Source organism: Primulina eburnea, chromosome 5 (genome assembly GCF_022965805.1).
Source record: "Primulina eburnea isolate SZY01 chromosome 5, ASM2296580v1, whole genome shotgun sequence".
Taxonomy (NCBI): Eukaryota; Viridiplantae; Streptophyta; class Magnoliopsida; order Lamiales; family Gesneriaceae; genus Primulina; species Primulina eburnea.
The window spans coordinates 9,300,897-9,320,340 of record NC_133105.1 but is presented as its reverse complement, the minus strand read 5'-3'; the positions used below and the strand labels follow the sequence as shown (position 1 = coordinate 9,320,340).

The 19,444-nt window shown below is 39.8% G+C and overlaps 1 protein-coding gene across 1 annotated transcript in view; it reads left to right on the top strand.

The window, feature by feature from the left end:
* The first annotated feature begins 1,281 nt into the window (after nucleotides 1-1,281).
* Nucleotides 1,282-19,444, top strand: part of LOC140832931 (nuclear pore complex protein NUP214) — a 35,005-nt gene continuing 16,842 nt past the window's right edge. Inside the window, exons 1-6 of the mRNA XM_073197242.1 lie at nucleotides 1,282-1,551; nucleotides 1,666-1,874; nucleotides 12,129-12,297; nucleotides 12,750-12,902; nucleotides 13,667-13,791; nucleotides 14,719-14,831. Coding sequence (XP_073053343.1) covers nucleotides 1,335-1,551; nucleotides 1,666-1,874; nucleotides 12,129-12,297; nucleotides 12,750-12,902; nucleotides 13,667-13,791; nucleotides 14,719-14,831 — 986 coding nt within the window. The 5' untranslated portion in view covers nucleotides 1,282-1,334. The remainder of the gene's footprint in view (nucleotides 1,552-1,665; nucleotides 1,875-12,128; nucleotides 12,298-12,749; nucleotides 12,903-13,666; nucleotides 13,792-14,718; nucleotides 14,832-19,444) is intronic.

Here is a 19,444-nt window from a genome sequence, read left to right as displayed (position 1 = left end):
TGATACCATATTATTGGCTAAACATGTAATTAAAGTAATCACTTACTACATAATATTATATAATTATGTCTTGATAGTATCAAATGACATATATCAACATATGAAAACAATGATTTATATTGAGTGGAGTATATTAACGGACACGCGATGATCTACTGATCTCCATATGAGAGTCGATCATAACCATCAAAACAATTTGAATCGAGGTTTCAAACTTCGTGTCTTGATTGAATTCGAATAAAAATGACTTTATATTATTGTTGTCGAATTGTTCAAAATTCATTGATCTTCTGTTTGAAAATTGATCAATCTCAGTCAAAGTTGAATTAATCAATTACTTCGTTGTAATATTCCTAGACAGAGTATATGACACCAAATTTCAGTTACATAAATACTTAATTGAAAATTACTTAACTGATAATCAACACAAGTCAAAACTGATAACATATCATGTTGTGATCCTGAACTTAAGTATATGGTTCTCAATTTAAGTGAACTGTTGCTATTAGCGATTGTTTAAACAAAAACCGTCGTTAAATATTTTCTAAAACCGTCGTTAATGAACAACAGTTCACTAAAACCGTTGTCGTTTCCCCAAACAAAACGCTAATCTATAACGGTTTTTGTTAAAACCGTTGTTAAAAGTAAAAACACAACGATTTTCCAATAAAACTTTGGTCTTTTGAGTGTTGTTAAAAACATAATTTCTTGTAGTGAATATGATACCCAATCACTAGTCAATCACATGGAAGTAACCATAAAATAAATATAATACTGAATTTTCGTTATTTAATACCTAATTATTCTATAATTTTACCATATTATGACATAGTTACTATCTAAGTTTTCAATGATGATACTCTATTATTGTCAAATTACATAGTTAAGTTGATGGAATGAGATAATCTAAATGCACGATTCAAATTAATGTTGAAGTATGAACTATCATGTTGTCATGAATTTTTATCTCATAATGTTCACAATTTTGTAAGATTGGTCGTTTTCCATGAGACGAGTCAACACGATTTATGTTTAAAGTGAAAAGTAATACTTTTAACATAAAAATAATATTTTTCATGAATAAAATTAAGTGAAAAATCATATCACAATATTGATTTCTAAAACTGTAATATAAAATTGATCCGTGTTATATTCTAAAAAAAGTTTTTTTTTATATATATTTATAAGTTATTATTATTATTGTTATTTATTTATTTTCAAAGAGAGTGTTTTTTCTTTTTAAGAATTGAAATAGAAGTTATGAATTAATAGGTACAAGCGAGCAGCTGTTGTTTTGGTTTTCTTGGAGCTTTTCGGTTCACTACAGAGAATCAATGGCGACTCCTCCTCCAACTGATGGTGCTCCTCTGATCCAATTGGACGAAGAAATTGAAGGAGAGGAAGTTGGTTCCAGAAATTATCGTTTCTCCAAAATTGGAGAACCCGTTCCCATACGCAGCAGCACCTTCAAATTCGACGCCGAAAGCCTTCCCACCCAACCCTTGGTCGTCTCCGAAAAGTTTCGCCTCCTTTTTGTCGCGCATCCGAGCGGTAACTTCTCTCTCGGTGTCACTTTGACGCGCATATGACATGATGCATAAAGGCGTTCACTTTCTAATCCTATATCCATTGCAATTTTTTTTTTTTTGGCATTTTGGAGTTCAGGGTTTTACGTTACGAGGACCAGGGACGTTATTGCGTCCGCTGAGCAGATTAAAGACAATCAAACTGCAAAATCGTTGCAGGAGTTATGCCTCGTGGATGTTCCTGTACAAAACGTGACCATGCTGGTGCTTTCACCTGATGACTCCATGCTCGCCGCAACGGAGGGCAGCAATGCCCACTTTTTTGCCGTCAGTGCTTTGCTCCATAAGGTAGGGTTTTTTAGTTGGTATAAATCTGTTATTAGTTTGATAAGAAGTATTGAAAGTTCACTTTAATTCTATAAACAAGTTAAGAAAGCAAACAATAGTGCGTGTGTTAGCATTTTTTAAATAATATAGTTTTGTTGAAACATTATTTAGTAGTTTTTCGTAAAATTATTTTAAAACAATAATACAGTACTTTATGTTTAATTTGGATTGGTGCATTGAAAACTTCAGAGCTATAGTGTAGTCCGAGCTAAAATCCATTTAAAGCAAGTGAAATGTGTTTTTCCTATGGCTCCACGTTTGATTGCTAGCTCGCTTAAAGATCTAGTTTGGTCGTCATTGTTGTTTGGTGGCTTTGGGTTTGGCACGAGCAGCGGGTTAGTGTTGTATTAATTGTTGGTTTTGCGTCGGTTTGACATGGGTCCGTGTTTTTGAAGTGTACTGAATTGTGCTTTCTTCTTAAGCCCACAGCTGTCTTATATAGACTACTCAATGCAACTTGTAAAAATTTTTGATGCAAGAAAATGCTGCTGAAAGACCTGAGCCACCTCCCGGACTCCTTAAACTTAAAATCTTCAATAGTATCTTATACCAGTACACCAAAATTTCGTTGTGGTCTCTATTCTCTACACTTGGTCGTTGGCTTTGGTAGAAATGCTGGTGGTCTGGACTCATTCTTAATTAAGTAATTGTTACTAGGTTTTGTGTGGTAAGCTCAGTAGCTTATCCCCTGTGGTGTAGTTAGCCTCTACAGGTCTGCACTATTTGTTGTGTTTTTCCAATAAGAAATGATATCTGCGAATTTTAATCGAATGCATGTTTTGAGCATTCAACGCTTGCTTAATACATGTGATGCATTGAACTTCGTCTTAAGCTAATATGGTTTCTGTCGTGTTCTCGTGATAAAGATCGTGTAACGGGTCTCTTGCTAGCGGAAACCTGGTAATCCAGATTCCAGTTAGTCTTGTGGGACTTTCGTCCTTGTCGACCTATCGTATGAATGTAGTTAAGGCTCGATAGAGAGAACCTTGCGATCTCTGAATTTTTGTTTACTGGAAGAAAATGTGATGATCTTTTATTCAACCTTGAATGAATATATATACAAAAGAGTCCTAGCTCCACAATCTCCTAGAGATGATAACCAAATCTTATCCTAAAAATGAAAAGATAACAAACCCGATCCTAAATACCAAATCCTATCGAAAATAAATCAAACAGCTACTGAAAAAGATCCTAATCCCTAGACTTAAATTTGCCGTGCGTGAATCTCTTGTAAATCAAATCTTTCGGCTTATCCTGTGGTGTTTGGCCTGCGGAAATGTTCGTGACATCACCCACCCCCTGAGATTGGTGTTTGTCCGCAAACACAAAAGCTGGAAAACGTCCGGTGAATAATGCCACATCTTCCCATGAAGCTTCAGCTGGTGATAGCCCTTGCCAATGAATTAACAACTCCGTTCTGCCCTTGTGAACTCTCTGATCGAGGATGGCTTGAGGAGTAGGTAGTTGCTCTCCCGAGGACAGGGCCAGAAGTGTGGATTCGCATGTTTCTGCTCCCCGAAATGGTTTTAAAAATGATATATGGAAAACTGGATGCATTTTGGCGGAACCTGGGAGCTCGAGTTTGTAGGCCACTGACCCAATACGCTCCAAGACCTTAAAAGGTCCATAGAATCGAGGAGATAACTTCCGATTGGCTCGTGCTGATAGGCTTAAGTGGCGATACGGTTGGAGTTTTAATAATACCATATCGTTGATATTGAACTGCAGCTCACGATGGTTGTTGTCATATTGCACCTTCATTCGATTTTGGGCATGTAGTAGTCGTTCCCTGACGTTTTGGAGTACCCTGTCACGAGACATCAGTGCCTGCTCTACGGCCTCGAGGCGAGCTACCCCTTGACAGTACGATAGGAGGCTAGGCGGCTGCCGCCCATAAATGACTTCAAACGGAGTGGCACGCAATGACGAATGGAAACTTGTATTGTAGCAATATTCAGCCCAGGCGAGCCATTCGCCCCATTTCTTCGGGTAGTCGCTTGTAAAACAACGTAAATACATCTCCAAAACTCGATTAACCGCCTCCGTTTGTCCATCAGACTGAGGGTGGTAAGAAGAACTGAAACAAAGTTTGGTCCCTTGTAAGCGAAACAACTCTTTCCAAAATGCACTCGTGAAGGTGACATCCCGATCGCTGACAATGGACTCGGGCAGGCCATGTAGTTTAAACACATGGTCAAAAAATATGCGGGCCACAGATACAGCAGTATAAGGGTGAGCGAGTGGAATAAAATGAGCGTACTTTGAGAAACGGTCTACCACCACGAAGATCACACTTTTCCCCTGCGAAGAGGGTAGTCCCTCCACAAAATCCATCGAGATATCTGCCCAGACTTGGTGAGGTATCGGTAGGGGTTGAAGGAGGCCTGCCGGTTGAAGATGTTCAACTTTATTCCGTTGGCAAACCAAGCAAGAGGCCACGAATTCTTTCACCTGGGGTCGCATTCCTGCCCAATAGAAGTCGCGATGCACTCGCTGGAAAGTCTTTTGGTACCCTTCATGGTACGAATTGTGCAGTGCCCCAATAATCCGAGAGATCAATGGGGAAGTCGGGGGAAGAAATATACGCGCCTTATACAGCAACAGTCCATCCGCATAAGACCAATTCGCCTGTGGATTAGCGCCTGTATGGGTTTTAATGAGCTGCTGAATTTCATCCGAGTGTGCGTGTTCTGCTTTAATATCATCCAAAAAATCCCAAGAGGGTACGGAGACAGCAGTAGCGCATATCGTAGCTGATTCCCGGCGGGACAAGGCGTCTGCTACGATATTAGAATTTCCCGACTTGTATTCGATTTTGAAATCAAACCCCAATAACTTGCAAAGCCACCGTTGTTGGGATGGCGTTGCAATCCGTTGTTCTAGCAGGTATTTGAGGCTGTAGTGGTCGGTTCGAACAACAAATGGTTGGCCCCAAAAATACGAGCGCCATGGCCGGATTGCTCGTGTTAAACCCATGAGCTCTTTCTCGTAAGCTGGTAGTTTTCTGTGGTGTTGGGCGAATGAATGGCTGAAGAAAGCAATGGGGCATCCGTCTTGCTGGAGTACAGTCCCAATACCCAAGTCCGACGCATCACACTCCACGACAAAGGTTTTGGAAAAATTCGGGAGGGTGAGAACCGGTGTTGTAGTGAGGGCGTTTTTGAGTTTCTCAAATGCCGTGGTGGACTCCGTGGACCACTTGAAGGAATTTTTTCGAAGTAGAGCGGTTAGCGGGGCAGCAATCAATCCATAATTCCGTACAAAACGGCGATAATAGCCCGTTAAACCAAGGAACCCACGTAAAGCTGTTGGTGAGGTTGGCTGTGGCCAATCTGTGATGGCCTCAATTTTGGACATATCAACCTTAGCCCCTGATTGTGAGATCACATGGCCCAAGTATGCAACTTCCGGTTGAGCAAAGAAACATTTGGAGCGTTTTAAGAACAATTGGTGTTGCTGTAGCGTAGTGAGGACTATGTGCAAGTGATGCAGATGACTTTCCCATGTAGGGCTATAGATCAAAATATCGTCAAAAAATACGAGAACAAATTTCCGTAGATAGGCTTGGAACACATAGTTCATAAGAGCCTGGAATGTAGCTGGCGCATTGGTGAGACCGAATGGCATAACCACAAATTCGTAGTGTCCATGATGTGTTCGGAATGCTGTCAAGGGAATGCTGCCTGAATCCATGCGAATTTGGTGATATCCTGCTCGTAAATCGAGTTTTGTAAAGAAAGAAGCGCCAAATAGCTCGTCCAATAGTTCCTCGATGATGGGAATAGGAAACTTGTCCTTGATTGTCTTAGCGTTTAGAGCTCGGTAATCCACACAAAACCTCCAAGTTTTATCTGCCTTTGGAACTAGGATGACTGGTGAGGAAAACGGTGAAGTACTGTGGCGAATAAATCCCTTGGAAAGCATTTCGGTACATTGCCTCTCTATTTCATCCTTCTGGGAATGTACATAACGATATGGGCGGACAGCAATAGGGCTCGTCCCGTGTTCGAGAATGATTTTGTGACTGAAGATACGGGAGGGGGGTAGGTCCGAAGGTTCTTCAAAGACTGCTGAAAATCCTAGAAGAAGGCCGTGGAGGTCATGATCAAAATCCTTCTGCACTTGTATGGTGGCGAGCTGGCCACTTGATCTAGGCTGGTCCTTGGCAATTCCCTGAAGAGTAACTTGCTGTCCCTGTGACAAAAATTGCATACTCATTTTGCCGAAATCCCATTGAATGGGTCCCAACAGTTGGAGCCAATTGACCCCTAGAATTGCCCCAAAACCTCCCAAGGGAATAATAACGAAATCGATGCAGAATTTATGTTCATCCAATCTTAAAACCACGTTATGACATACTCCTGTACATGGGATCCGTCTCCCATTTGCTACCAAAACCCGGAGAGTAGATTTGGTTTCCATTGAGAGCCCCAGACTCTGAGCCAATGGTTTATCCAGGAAGCAATGTGTGCTGCCCGAATCAATTAAGACAAGGAGTGATTTGCGTGAGATTGACCACTTGATTTGCATAGTTTGCGCCCCCCGTGTTCCTGTTAACGCATGAATCGAAAGCGCTGGCTCTTCTTCATCAACAGGAGGGTTTTGGTCATCATTGTGTGTTGCATCATCTACTGTTTCGATCCAAAATAACCTCTTACAGCGGTGCCCTGGAAGATATAATTCGTCGCAATTATAACACAGTCCTTTTGCTTTGCGTTCCTCCATCTCGGAGCGATTTAGTCGTCGGATAAATGGACCCGTTGGTGGTTGGGCAGTAGGACGTCGTGTAGGGGCCGTAGTGGTGGAAGAACGCGCACCAGAGCGCACATCATATAATCGCGCAAGGCGCATTGCCCTTGGTAAGTCCAGCGGCAGATGGATGAGGACCTCCGCTGCAATGCCCTCGTGTAGTCCACTAATAAAAAGTTCCACCAGTTGATCTTGAGATAGATTGGTCGTCCTCGCCATTAAGTGTTCGAACTTCTTTTGATAGTCTTCCACATAACTCGTTTGTCTTAATTTAGAGAGTTCTCCCAATTTGGTGCAGCGTAGGATTGGGCCGAAACGTAAGTGGCATTGCTCTTTGAATTCATTCCACGTCATGTTGGGGCTGTTTTCTTCCACCTTCAGAAACCATAATTGCGCATCACCCTCCAAATGAAATGCTGCGATCCCTACTCGTTCGTGGACCGGTGTGTTCTGATGTCGGAAGAGAAATTCACAGTGGGTGAGCCACCCAAGAGGATCGGCCCGCCCATCATATCGAGGGAGGTCCAGTCGTGTATAGCGCTGCCCTCCGAAAAAATTTTCTCCCCTCTCTGATCCGCCGCGCCGTGCATCGTTTGAGTTCCTCGCGTTGCTGTCCGTATCATTATTTTGCATGGGTTCTGTTCGAACAGCTGCTACGGAAAGGGATAGCTCTTCTAGTTGTGCTCGAAATCCTTGCTGAATCAGATCCTGTGCTTTCTTGTCTTCTATATACATTTTCATGAATGCATCCAATTGTTTCGAGATGGACGAGTCACCCATTACACCCTGCTCTGATACCACTTAGTCGTGTTCTCGTGATAAAGATCGTGTAACGGGTCTCTTGCTAGCGGAAACCTGGTAATCCAGATTCCAGTTAGTCTTGTGGGACTTTCGTCCTTGTCGACCTATCGTATGAATGTAGTTAAGGCTCGATAGAGAGAACCTTGCGATCTCTGAATTTTTGTTTACTGGAAGAAAATGTGATGATCTTTTATTCAAGCTTGAATGAATATATATACAAAAGAGTCCTAGCTCCACAATCTCCTAGAGATGATAACCAAATCTTATCCTAAAAATGAAAAGATAACAAACCCGATCCTAAATACCAAATCCTATCGAAAATAAATCAAACAGCTACTGAAAAAGATCCTAATCCCTAGACTTAAATTTGCCGTGCGTGAATCTCTTGTAAATCAAATCTTTCGGCTTATCCTGTGGTGTTTGGCCTGCGGAAATGTTCGTGACAGTTTCCATCCAACTAACAATTTTTTCCCCAATTGTGCCTGTACTGCATCCGTGTTCTCCTTCAAAGATTCGTTACCATTTTTGCAAATTGTACGGGTGCTTGATAGATAGTACACTCCCATAAGTTTTTGCATTTCTCCTTTCCAAACATGCAGGCATGTATGTATCTATATGCCATATTGATTACCTTTGTAGGTCAAGTCCATTGATATAAGACCACAATCCCTCAAACTTTGTCATGTGAAATTTTAAGAGATAAGAAGGTGCTCTGGAGATTTATAGTGATCTTTAAAGGGCTTACACCAATTTGAGGAAGTTACAGCATGGAATCGGGACGTCTTTGGGGACGTACATGTTAAAATTTCAGAACTGCGTAATAAATTGAACATCTAGATGCACAAGAAACGGAAGGTAACTGGACAATTTACCTAAATCAGCAGCGACGGGAAGCTCGTTGTGAGTTGGAAACATTGATCATTCGAAAGCAACAAATGGAAAGTCAGAAAGCCAAAGTGAAATGGATGCAAGATGGGGACCAAAATTCTAAGTTTTTTCATTCGTTATTGCAAAACAGAAAGAACAAAGCAGTGATAGATAAGGTTGAATTGGAAGATGGGACTCTCCTTTCTGATGAAGCTCAAATTCAAAATGCAATAATTAGTTTTTTCACAAATCTGTACAAATCATCGACAGGGGATGGTTCGGGACTTGATGGGGTGGATTGGGCGCCAATAACTACTGCTGATGCTGACCAATTGGAGCTGCCATTCACGGAGGAGGAGATTAAAGGTGCGGTGATGGATTGTGATGGCTCCAAAGCACCGGGGCCCGACGGTTTCACTTTAGCATTCTATCAATCCAATTGGGACACAATAAAAGATGACCTTTCAAAAGTGTTCGCTGATTTCTTCTCAGATGGCATCGTTAATGGTTTGACGAACGAAACGTACATTTGTCTCATCCCTAAGAGACAAGAAGCAACGAAGCTAAAAGATTTTCGACCAATTAGCCTAATTACTAGCTTGTACAAAATACTGGCTAAGGTATTGACGAGAAGATTGACAAAAATTTTATCCAAAACAGTCTCAGAAAATCAATGTGCATTCATTCGAGGTAGACAGATAATTGACTGTTGTCTTATTGCTAATGAGGTGGTGGAAGAGTATAGAAGAAAAAAGAAAAAAGGGTGGGTTTTGAAGATCGACTTGGAAAAGGCTTATGACAATGTGGATTGGAGGTTTTTAGACTTCGTACTCGAGAAGAAGGGCTTCGGGGATAAGTGGAGGAAGTGGATGAAGGGTTGTGTCAGTAACGTTTCTTACTCGGTTTTCATTAATGGCAGACCAAGGGGTAGGTTCAAGGGACAAAGGGGTCTTAGACAAGGCGATCCACTATCACCATTTCTGTTCAATTTAGTGATAGATGGGCTGGGGAGATTGATGGATAAGGCAAGGACGGGTAATGATGTTAGAGGGCTCGTGGTGGGGAGAGACAAAAAGGAAGTTTCGCACATTCAATTTGCAGATGACACACTCTTCTTAGTTCAAACTGACAGACACATGCTTGCGGTTGTCGATCTTAACAAACTATTTTGCTCTAAATCCGGACTTAAAATCAACTTAGAAAAGAGTTTTCTGCTTGGAATCAATCGTTTGGACGAAGAGATTGACAGTTTAGCATCAGCCATTGGTTGCAAGAAAGAAAATTGGCCAATAAAATACCTCGGCTTACCGTTGGGTGGGAATCCAACGAAGCTGGAGTTTTGGGCTCCGGTGATTTCCAAGATGTCAACCAAACTAGCAAGTTGGAAAAAAGCCTATTTATCAAGAGGAGGCCGACTGACTTTGATCAAATCAGTCCTTAGTTCACTGCCTACTTACTTCATGTCAATTTTCAAGGTCCCAAACAAAGTGGCAAAACAATTGGAAGCATTGATGAGGAATTTCCTATGGGATGGAGCCGATGGAGAATCGCAGTACCATGTTGTCAATTGGAATCAGGTGTGTAAACCGTTAGACAAGGGGGATTAGGATTGGGCAGTATTCGACTAAGGAACATAGCACTGTTAGGGAAATGGTGGTGGAGAGGCGCTGTGGAAGATAACTATCTTTGGAAAACAGTAGTCGGTAGCATTTACGGATTTCACAGTAATGGCTGGGACTTAAGGGTCGCAAGGAACACGACCTTTAAAAGCCCTTGGAAGTTTATCTCTCGGTCCTACTCGACTTGTCAAACACTGATTAGTACGGTGCTCAAGGAGGGGAATCTCATTAGGTTCTGGGAGGATAGGTGGGTGGGTTTATTGTCCTTCAAAGTTGTTTATCCTCACATTTATTCATTATCTACTGTCAGAGACAAACCTATCTCTCAGTTCTTCACGGTGTCCAGTACTCTAGGTAATTCGGTCATATCATGGGATACTAGGTTCAGGAGAGGGTTGAATGATGTCGAGTTGGGTGAGTTCACTGATCTTTTAGGGGTTTTAGAGTCAGTATCTTTGAGTGTGGGTTCGGGGGATGTCAGGGTTTGGTTAGGAGATTCATCTGGTGTTTTCTCTGTCAGTTCTTTTTACTCATCATTTTTTCAGAGTACTACACACCCCTTCTTTCCCTACTATTACAACATATGGAAAGTTCCTATCCCACAAAAAGTTAAGGTATTCTCCTGGATAGTAGCTTTGGGAAAACTGCAAACTTGTGACAGCATTCAGAGGAGACGGCCGGATCATGTTTTGAACCCACATTGGTGCTACTTATGCAAGAAACACGAGGAAGATCAGGATCATATTTTGCTTCACTGTTCATTCACGACGAGTGTCTGGAACAAGGTAATGCAACATTTGGGTTTCGAGCGGACATTTCCAGAATCGTCAAGAGATATGTTCATTTTGGATAATGAATTTCTCACAGGAAAGGGATTCAAAGACTTCTGGTACATAATCGTTCACTGTGTTTTTTGGTCGATTTGGTTGGAGCGCAACAACAGATTATTCAGTGACAAAGAAGAATCAAGAGATGACGTTTGGGAGAAGATAAGATTCAGGGTGGCGACGTGGACGGTTTGCGTACCAAAGTTTCGGACATACCTATTATCTGATTTGATTAGGGATTGGTGTTATATTTTTTGTTGAACAAGTTACATTTATGGGTTGGTTTCGAATTCGTGGATGGCTCATCCACTCGTATTGTAATCTTTTAACATTATTAATCTAATATATATTAGTTTCTGATCCAAAAAAAATTTGAGGAACAACTTCATGTTACTTTTTTGTCCTTTGTAGTACATCCTGAGTGTTAATTTAGTATGCAAAAAAAATCTTGTAAATACTTAAAAGCTTGATGGAAAGGAAAAATTTATTTACCATAGACGAGTTTGTGAAGAGAAATGGTTGGGTGGTATGGGAAAAGTCATTAGAGAAGGTACTTGAGTTATTTGGAACCAACCAGTCTATCGTTTGATTTTCTAGGTTCCTTGGCTTGATTTCTTCAAAACAAGATAGTAGAGACTGTTCCTCCTCTCTATTGGTGAAATCTTTGCTTGTTGCAGTTTGATTTCATGATTTTGTTATCAAGTTTAGACTGTATTTTGAAAAAGTTGGATGACACCATCAAACTATTGGTACCAAATACGAATGATGTCATCTTCGTAGTTATGTTTATTTTGGTTTCATTTTGCTGTTGTTGAATTGTTTTGTTCGGTCTTTGTCTTGATTTTGGTTTTCATCGGTCTAAGATTGTAGAATGTTCTTCCCTACTCCAACTTGAGGGAATGTTAAGAGAATGGGTTTTTGTACCTCTTAAGGTATCAATGTAAGTTTTTTACTTATCATATTTGTTGAGAATGCATTTCTCCTCTCCCTAAATTATGTTTATATTTAGTTATTGTAATCAATTTAAACATGCTATTTAGTGGTAAGTTCAACCTCCCCTCCTCGCCTTACATGTAAGTTGTAACTGATTAATGTGGGAACATCCCAAGTGGAATCTATAAGAACCCGCCTCTTTATTTCAGTCACATTAATAAAATCTACAAATGTAAGTTCTATCATCGCGCCATATTTGTTTCGACACATGAAACCTAAGATGTCCTCAATTTTATTTATGCCACGGGTTCCCGTCCAATCAACTATACATTAAACAGTGTTCTCTTGTGTATTTTTCCCCTTATGGGAAATCTTCTATTCCTTGAACTTTCATGTGATAAATATTCCCATTGAGACAGGAGCAAAAGCCTTCCTTTTCAGTTCAACTTGATGATTCCATATGCATTAAGGATTTGAGATGGGCGAGAAATGTTGCGAAGGTGTATGTAATTCTTTCAGCTCGTGGAGATTTATTCTATGGATCTGGCCATGGGCCCCTTAACCACGTGATGGAAAATGTTGATTCTGGTATACTTTCTATTCTGTATTTATTTGGATTCTTTAAGTTGATGTGTATATTATACACGGTGAGTTTTGTGAAGTTGAAGTCGTGGTTCGACTTTACTGAATCATCTTCAGGAATCTTGTACTTCCTAATATCTCCTCTCTAGATTATTTGTCGTACCACTGAAGAGAGAGTTTATGATACAAAAAAGCTTTGTTCATGCAATCCTGGAAAATATCTTGGTTTGCTTGAATTTTGAAATTAATTTTCTTCCACTGAGAACAATGAGTCTATTTCTATTATCATTGTGTAGTCATAGAACTTATCGAACTTCTTGTGTGTAGAAAAAACCTTAGCACATATTTGGTTCAGTATCATATTCTATTACTTACTGATCTCTTGTGTGTAGAAAAAACCTTAGCACATATTTGGTTCAGTATCATATTCTATTACTTACTGATCTTTTTTGGCATAGTTGATTGGAGTGTTAACGGCAATTTTGTTGCTGTGGCAAGGAAGAATAATATCAGCATTTTGTCATCACAATTGAAAGAAAAATTTAGCTTTTCACTACCTTTTCGGTCGGTGATAGGTGATGACGATTCTGATGTTAATCAGGTCATAAAAGGTATTTCTCCTTCTCCAGTAATAGATAGTCGTTGATAATTTGTTGGTTGCCATTGCCAATGTTCTGAAGTTTTTCCACTTCAGTTATATTTATTATTCATTTAGCATCCTCTCCTAGATCTTTGTTTCGAAAACTGTTCTCTGTGGTCAAAATTACAGTCGTAGAGTTGTGAATTTTAATAAACTTGTGACCAGATCCCATGAAGTTTCCCTCTAATCAGATTGTCGAAGTTTCTAATCAGATTGTCAAAGTTTCTTGCAATCTGTCGTAGGTGATTTAGTTTTCTCTCCCTGGACGTCATTTTTCTGGCTTCTGTTGGTTATGCCTGATAGTGTTATAGATTATGGAGTTGTTTCTGTTTGCACTAGAAATGTGAATAATTGAATGGTCAATTGCTCACTTGTTGTCTTCTGTTATAATTGTACGGATCTATAGGCTGTAAAGTTGAAACCTAACTTGAAGTCCTAATGTATTCTTCCATCCTGTTTTTACAAGTTTCTTTCCATTTATATGCGTGAGTTTTTTGAACTATGCTGGAATCTCAGGACTTGGGCTGATATACTTTTCTAAGCAGGATTATGGATTATATAAAAAAAGGAAACCCTTCCCCCTCCCCGCTCCAAAAGAGTGTTCTTCTTTTCTATCAAAGATAAACTTTACTTAAAAAAGCTTTAAAAGACTGATCTCTCTCAACTTGGATCTGTCCTTTTTTAATGTTTCTTTTTTGACAATAATTTGTTCTAATTCTTGAATTTGTGGGTTAGTGGACTCTGTGCGATGGATTCGTCCAGACTGTATAGCTGTTGGATGCTTTGAGTTAAATGATGACGGAGAGGAGCAAAATTACATAGTCCAAGTCATCACAAGCAAGGAAGGAAGAATCACCGACGTTAGTAATTTAATTCTGTATATTCAGATTATATTTGAAAACCTTCTATGCTACTACTGATATTCAATTGCTTCTACTCCATTTTTCAATTCGCCTTGAAGCCTAATGAATTCTGAATGAACTAGTCATAGATCTTCAGACTCTTCATTGCCTCTGATGATTGTAGTTGTTATTGCACCGAAGCAGTTATTGGTAATTGATGTAGAAGTGCGGTTGTCTCCTATCTTTCAAATGAAATTACCTATTACAATCGGATAGTTTAGCATTTTCCTTATGCATCTTGACTTGCATCAGTCTCTGTCATGGCCCACTTTCTTGTTCTTTTTTGCATGTTACTAGTTTTCAAGCAATAGTGTTATGCCCATTTCTTTTCAGATTGGTAGAAATGATGGATCCACAGTTGTGGCCTTTCCAGGTCATAATCCCAAGCCAAATTAGTTTTGGTTACAAATTTCTTTATGTAATTGATTTCAACTTCCTCAAAATCACTGGGGTCAGCCGTCGAATTGATCAGCTCATATTTATATATTTTGAGAGACATGGTTAATTTGCTAGAGGAAGAAGGAACCCTATTAATCAAATTTAGGAAAGCATTAGGTTTTGAGTTATGGTATGGGCACACAACGGTTTTAATAGCTTATTTTGGAACATTATAATATTTTTCCATTTTTTTTAACAACACTCATACATATCTTACAAGTTCATAAATTATCTAATGAAATGTGTAAATGGCTTATAAGCTCTGTCAACAAGCTTTGAAAGGACAATGATTTTCTTTTTGTTAAATGTTCCAAAGTACTTTGTATTTTTCCGAAGTAGCTCGGTTATATGTAAATAATTTATCATAACATTTGTGCCAGAGTTACCATATTTCTTGCTAATTAGTTGATTTGATTATTCTTTGTTTGTTTTTTTTTTTCCTTTCAGGCAGGTTCGAAGGCAATTGTGTTATCCTTCAACAATGTTTTCTTGGATTTTTGTTCTGATGTTGTGCTCGCCCGAAATGGACCACACCTGTTTCTCAGTTATCTAGATCTTTAGTACGTGAACTAGTTAATTTATTTACATGCTTTACAGAGCTTTTGATATTTCAGTCACACTAATATTTTGCTATCATATGTATTGAGTTTGTTCACCCGTGAATCGAATAAATTTCGTCATAAGATAAATTTGCTATAATATTTAGAAAACAAATATGTTTTGTGACGGCCCTTTGTGTTGTATATAATTGGTGTTAAGCCTAAACACAGGGCTTCCCAATGTTTTCAAAATTACAAACTTTCCTGTTATTTCACCCGACCTTAGGGTTTTTTTACTTTTTTTTTATTAAGATGGATAGCTTATTTTGACCAAACCTTTAGAGATGTCAATCAATTGGCTCAATTTAATGCATATCAATGGAGCATAAAAAATAGTTGTAACGAGAAAGTATTTCCCCATATTTTGTTTTGAGATGTCCACGGTTCTTTTTTTGTCTTGGAAGGTTGACATTGAACTAATCACTTTTGAATAGGACTTTAATTCATTGTTGTCATGATCCAACAGTAGCATTCAGTTTTCTCGTTAGTTCTTGTTCTGGGTTCTTTGCTCCTTTCCACCCTATCTCCCTTTGGTTCTCGAAATTTCGATCTAATCGGTCTGCCAAATTTATCTCAAATCTGTCAACTTCACCTGCTGGCCTGGTTCCAAAGTCGTGCTTGATTTCTAGATCGGTCTATTTTAACAAAAGGTACCTTTGAAATCTGGTTGGAAAAAGTTCCTGATCTTGGACCGGGAATATAGAAATTTTGGCTGAGTATGCATTTGCTCTCTCTCATCACAGTGAGCTATATCTGATTTTGCTACTTAGAACCAGTGTTATGAAAGGCGAGCGCCTGGCTGTGCCTAGGCGACAGGCGCAGCCAGGCGCACCTGTTGACCCAGGCGCACGCCATTGAACAAGCGCGCGCCTGAGGTGCGCCTCAGCCCAGGCGCGCCTCTGCAGAAAGGCGCGCGCCTGTGGGCTTTTAATTATATGATGTGAACGATATATATAACTCAAGCTAAATAAAATATAAAGCCCAATAACAAGAAAAAGCCCTGTTTGATAATTTACAAAGCCCTACCATCTGCATGGTACGTTCTTTTCCTTAGCGCCTCTCATATTATTTCTGATTCTTTCGGTGTTTGCACAGCGGCCTTCTTTTTTTTTATAAGAAACATATTTTATTAATAATATGATAAGAAGGATTACATAGTGGACTAGTGGTCCACTCTCATAATGAAAAACACGAAAACAACTATGTCAATGATACACATATTCCCAGCTTCTCAATAAATCTAGCGCTGAGACGTTCTTAAAATCGTGATGATTGCCAATCCACAACGCAATATTAAGCTTAATTCTGTCCCAACATGTCACCGCATTTTCTTCAACATCTTCGAAAACCCTTCTGTTTCTTTCAAGCCATGTAGTCCAACATATGCACTGAACAACTACAAACCAAAAAATTCTGCCCCTTGTTCCCGTATGCTGTCCCAAGTCCATATTTAATAAATCATTTGTTGAGTTAGGCATCACCCACACCAAATGAAGTTCTTGCAAAGCTCTATACCATAGGGATAATGTGAATGGACAGTGAATGAGCAAATGATTCTGAGTTTCTGTATCATTTCTACAAAGTGCACACCAATTAGGTTGCAATGCAATCGATGGCCATCTTTTTTGAATCATCTCCGAGGTAGGTAGCTTACCCAATGACACTATCCAAGAAAAGAACTGAATTTTTTTTGGAACCGGAGTTTTCCAAATAGCAAGGGAAACTGATGGAAATGGGAGACGATTAGTAGGAAAGAACGAATCGTAAAACGATCTTACCGAGAAAACACCGGAAGGGTCCCCTTGCCACTGAAGAAAATCATCTGCCCCTTCTACCAAACTCACCGAATCTAGACTCATTAATAACTCAGACAAAAGATGTAACTCCTCATCCCTGACAACCCTTCTGAAATGAAAATCCCAAGACAGAGTAGACGACACACTATCAAAACATGCAAAATAAGAAATAGGCATGTTATGGATTGAAGAAAGCCGAAACAAAGCTGGGAAAAGTTCTTTGAAAGAGGAATCCCCCCACCATCTATCCTCCCAAAATCTCACTTTATTACCTCCTCTCACTTTAAATACAACCATCTGTTTAAAAGTTGGGTAAACTCGGGAAATGAACTTCCATGGGCATCTAAACGTGACATTCAACGCCAACCCTGCATCCCACATGTTCTCTTGTAACCCATATTTGCTCACTATTATCCTCTTCCACAATGACTCACCTTCCACAAAGAATCTCCACCACCACTTTCCAAGCAAAGCCTTGTTTCTCAAACTTATATTTGCCACACCCGATCCTCCTTTTTCTTTCGGTGTGCACACCTTTTCCCACTTAACCAAATGGCAATGAGATTCGCCATCCGCCCCATCCCAAAGAAAGTTTCTAGAGAGCTTCTCCAATGCCTCCACTATGCCTCTCGGCATCCTGAATAGAGACAGAAAATAAATCGGGATAGAATTTAAAACCGATAGTATCAAAGTGAGCCTACCACCTCTGGAAAGAAAAGATTTCTTCCAGTTTGCCAATTTTTTTGTTACTTTAGCCACGATGGGTGCCCAAAAAGATGTTTTCAACGGATTGCCACCCAAGGGCATCCCAAGATAATTGATAGGCCAGTTGTCCTTTCTACATCCCACTTCTTGTGCCAATAATTCAACCTCTTCCGAAGCACGATGAATTCCCAACAAAGCGCTTTTATCCCAGTTGATTTTCAATCCCGACATGTCACAGAAAGATTGAACCACTTTGACCAAGAATCTTAGATGATCTTCGGTTTGCACGAAGAAAAGTGTGTCGTCGGCAAACTGAATATGTGATATTTCTACCTTTTCTCTTCCAACTTCAATCCCCCTTATAAAATTTGTCTCCTTCGCCTTATCCATTAATCTCCCCAACACATCTACCACCAAATTGAACAAAAACGGTGATAATGGGTCACCTTGTCTTAGCCCTTTGGAAGCTTTGAGCTTACCTCTTGGTCTGCCGTTGATCAATATAGAAAAGGACACATTTGACACACAACCTCTGATCCACGACCTCCATCTACTACCAAACCCTTTTTTCAATAGAACAAAATCCAAGAAATCCCAATCCACATTGTCATATGCTTTTTCGAAATCCACCTTCAATACCCAACCCTTTTTTTTCTTAATTCTTCCCTCTTCCACCAATTCATTCGCAATAAGTCCACAATCCATAATTTGTCTCCCTTCAACGAAAGCGTTTTGAGATTCAGAAATGGTGGCTGCTATCACACTCTTAAGCCTCGTCGTCAGTACCTTTGCTATAATCTTATACACACTCGTTACCAGGCTTATTGGTCTGAAATCCTTCACATTATTCGATTCCACTTTCTTACGAATCAAGCAAATATATGTCTCGTTTGTCGCTGCGTTAATGATTCCTCGTTGAAAGAATTCCTCAAAAACCTTCATCAAATCATTTTTCACCAAATCCCAGCACTCTTGGAAAAAAGCCAACGTGAAACCGTCGGCTCCCGGGCTCTTACATCCATCGCAATGGAAAACAGCTTGTTTAATCTCGTCTTCTGAAAATGGCTTTTCTAATTCTGCACTCAACTCTTCATCAATAGGACTCCACTCCACCCCTTCAATGCCCCAACTCCTCACGTTTGACAGTCCGTACAATTCCCTATAATACTGGAGAATAATGGAGACTATTTCATTGTCGTCTGTCGTAATTGTTCCATCAATTCTTTCCATTCTGTCAATGATCGCTTTGTTGTTGCGTTGAGTTAAGATTGAATGAAAGAATTTTGTGTTTTGGTCTCCTTCCGTAGTCCATTTGATTCTGCTTTTCTGGTTATTAATTTGATTCTTACGGCATATCAATTCTTCCAGCAACAATTTTGTTTCTTTCCTATCATTCAAAACCTCTTGTGAACCCCGACCCTCGCTTTCTAGCTTATCCAATCTGCTGATTTTGTTAACTAAGTCTGCAATTTTCATATCCACCTTCCCGAACACATCCTCATTCCATTTTTTTATTTCACCCTTTGCTGCCCTTAATTTCATCATAAATCTATAACCCTCCCAGCCTTGAAAGCTCTCATTGTTCCACGCCAATTGCATCAAATTTCTGAAACTCGGATCCCGCAACCACACATTCTCGAATCTGAATGGAGTCGGACCCCACTTAGGTTTAACCAAGTCGCAAACCACTGGATGATGATCCGATATAATCCTGGGCAAGAGAGATTGTCTGTAAGAAGGATAAATTTCAGACCACCCCACCGTGAATAAGAATCTGTCCAATCTGCAGCAAATGGCCGATTCTCTAAAGTTCGACCATGTGAATTTTCCATTGAGTAATGGAGGATCGATCAACTCCAATTCTTGAATCAGTGCATCGAAACAACTCATGCTTGTTGTTTGTGAAAGACTATTAATCTTCTCGGTTATTGATCTGACCACGTTGAAATCTCCTCCTAAGCACCAACGATCACCACATAGAACCCTCAATCCCGCCAACTCATCCCAGAAATTAGCTCTCAATCTAGGTTGACATGGACCGTAAACCGCCGTGAACCACCAATCAATGATATT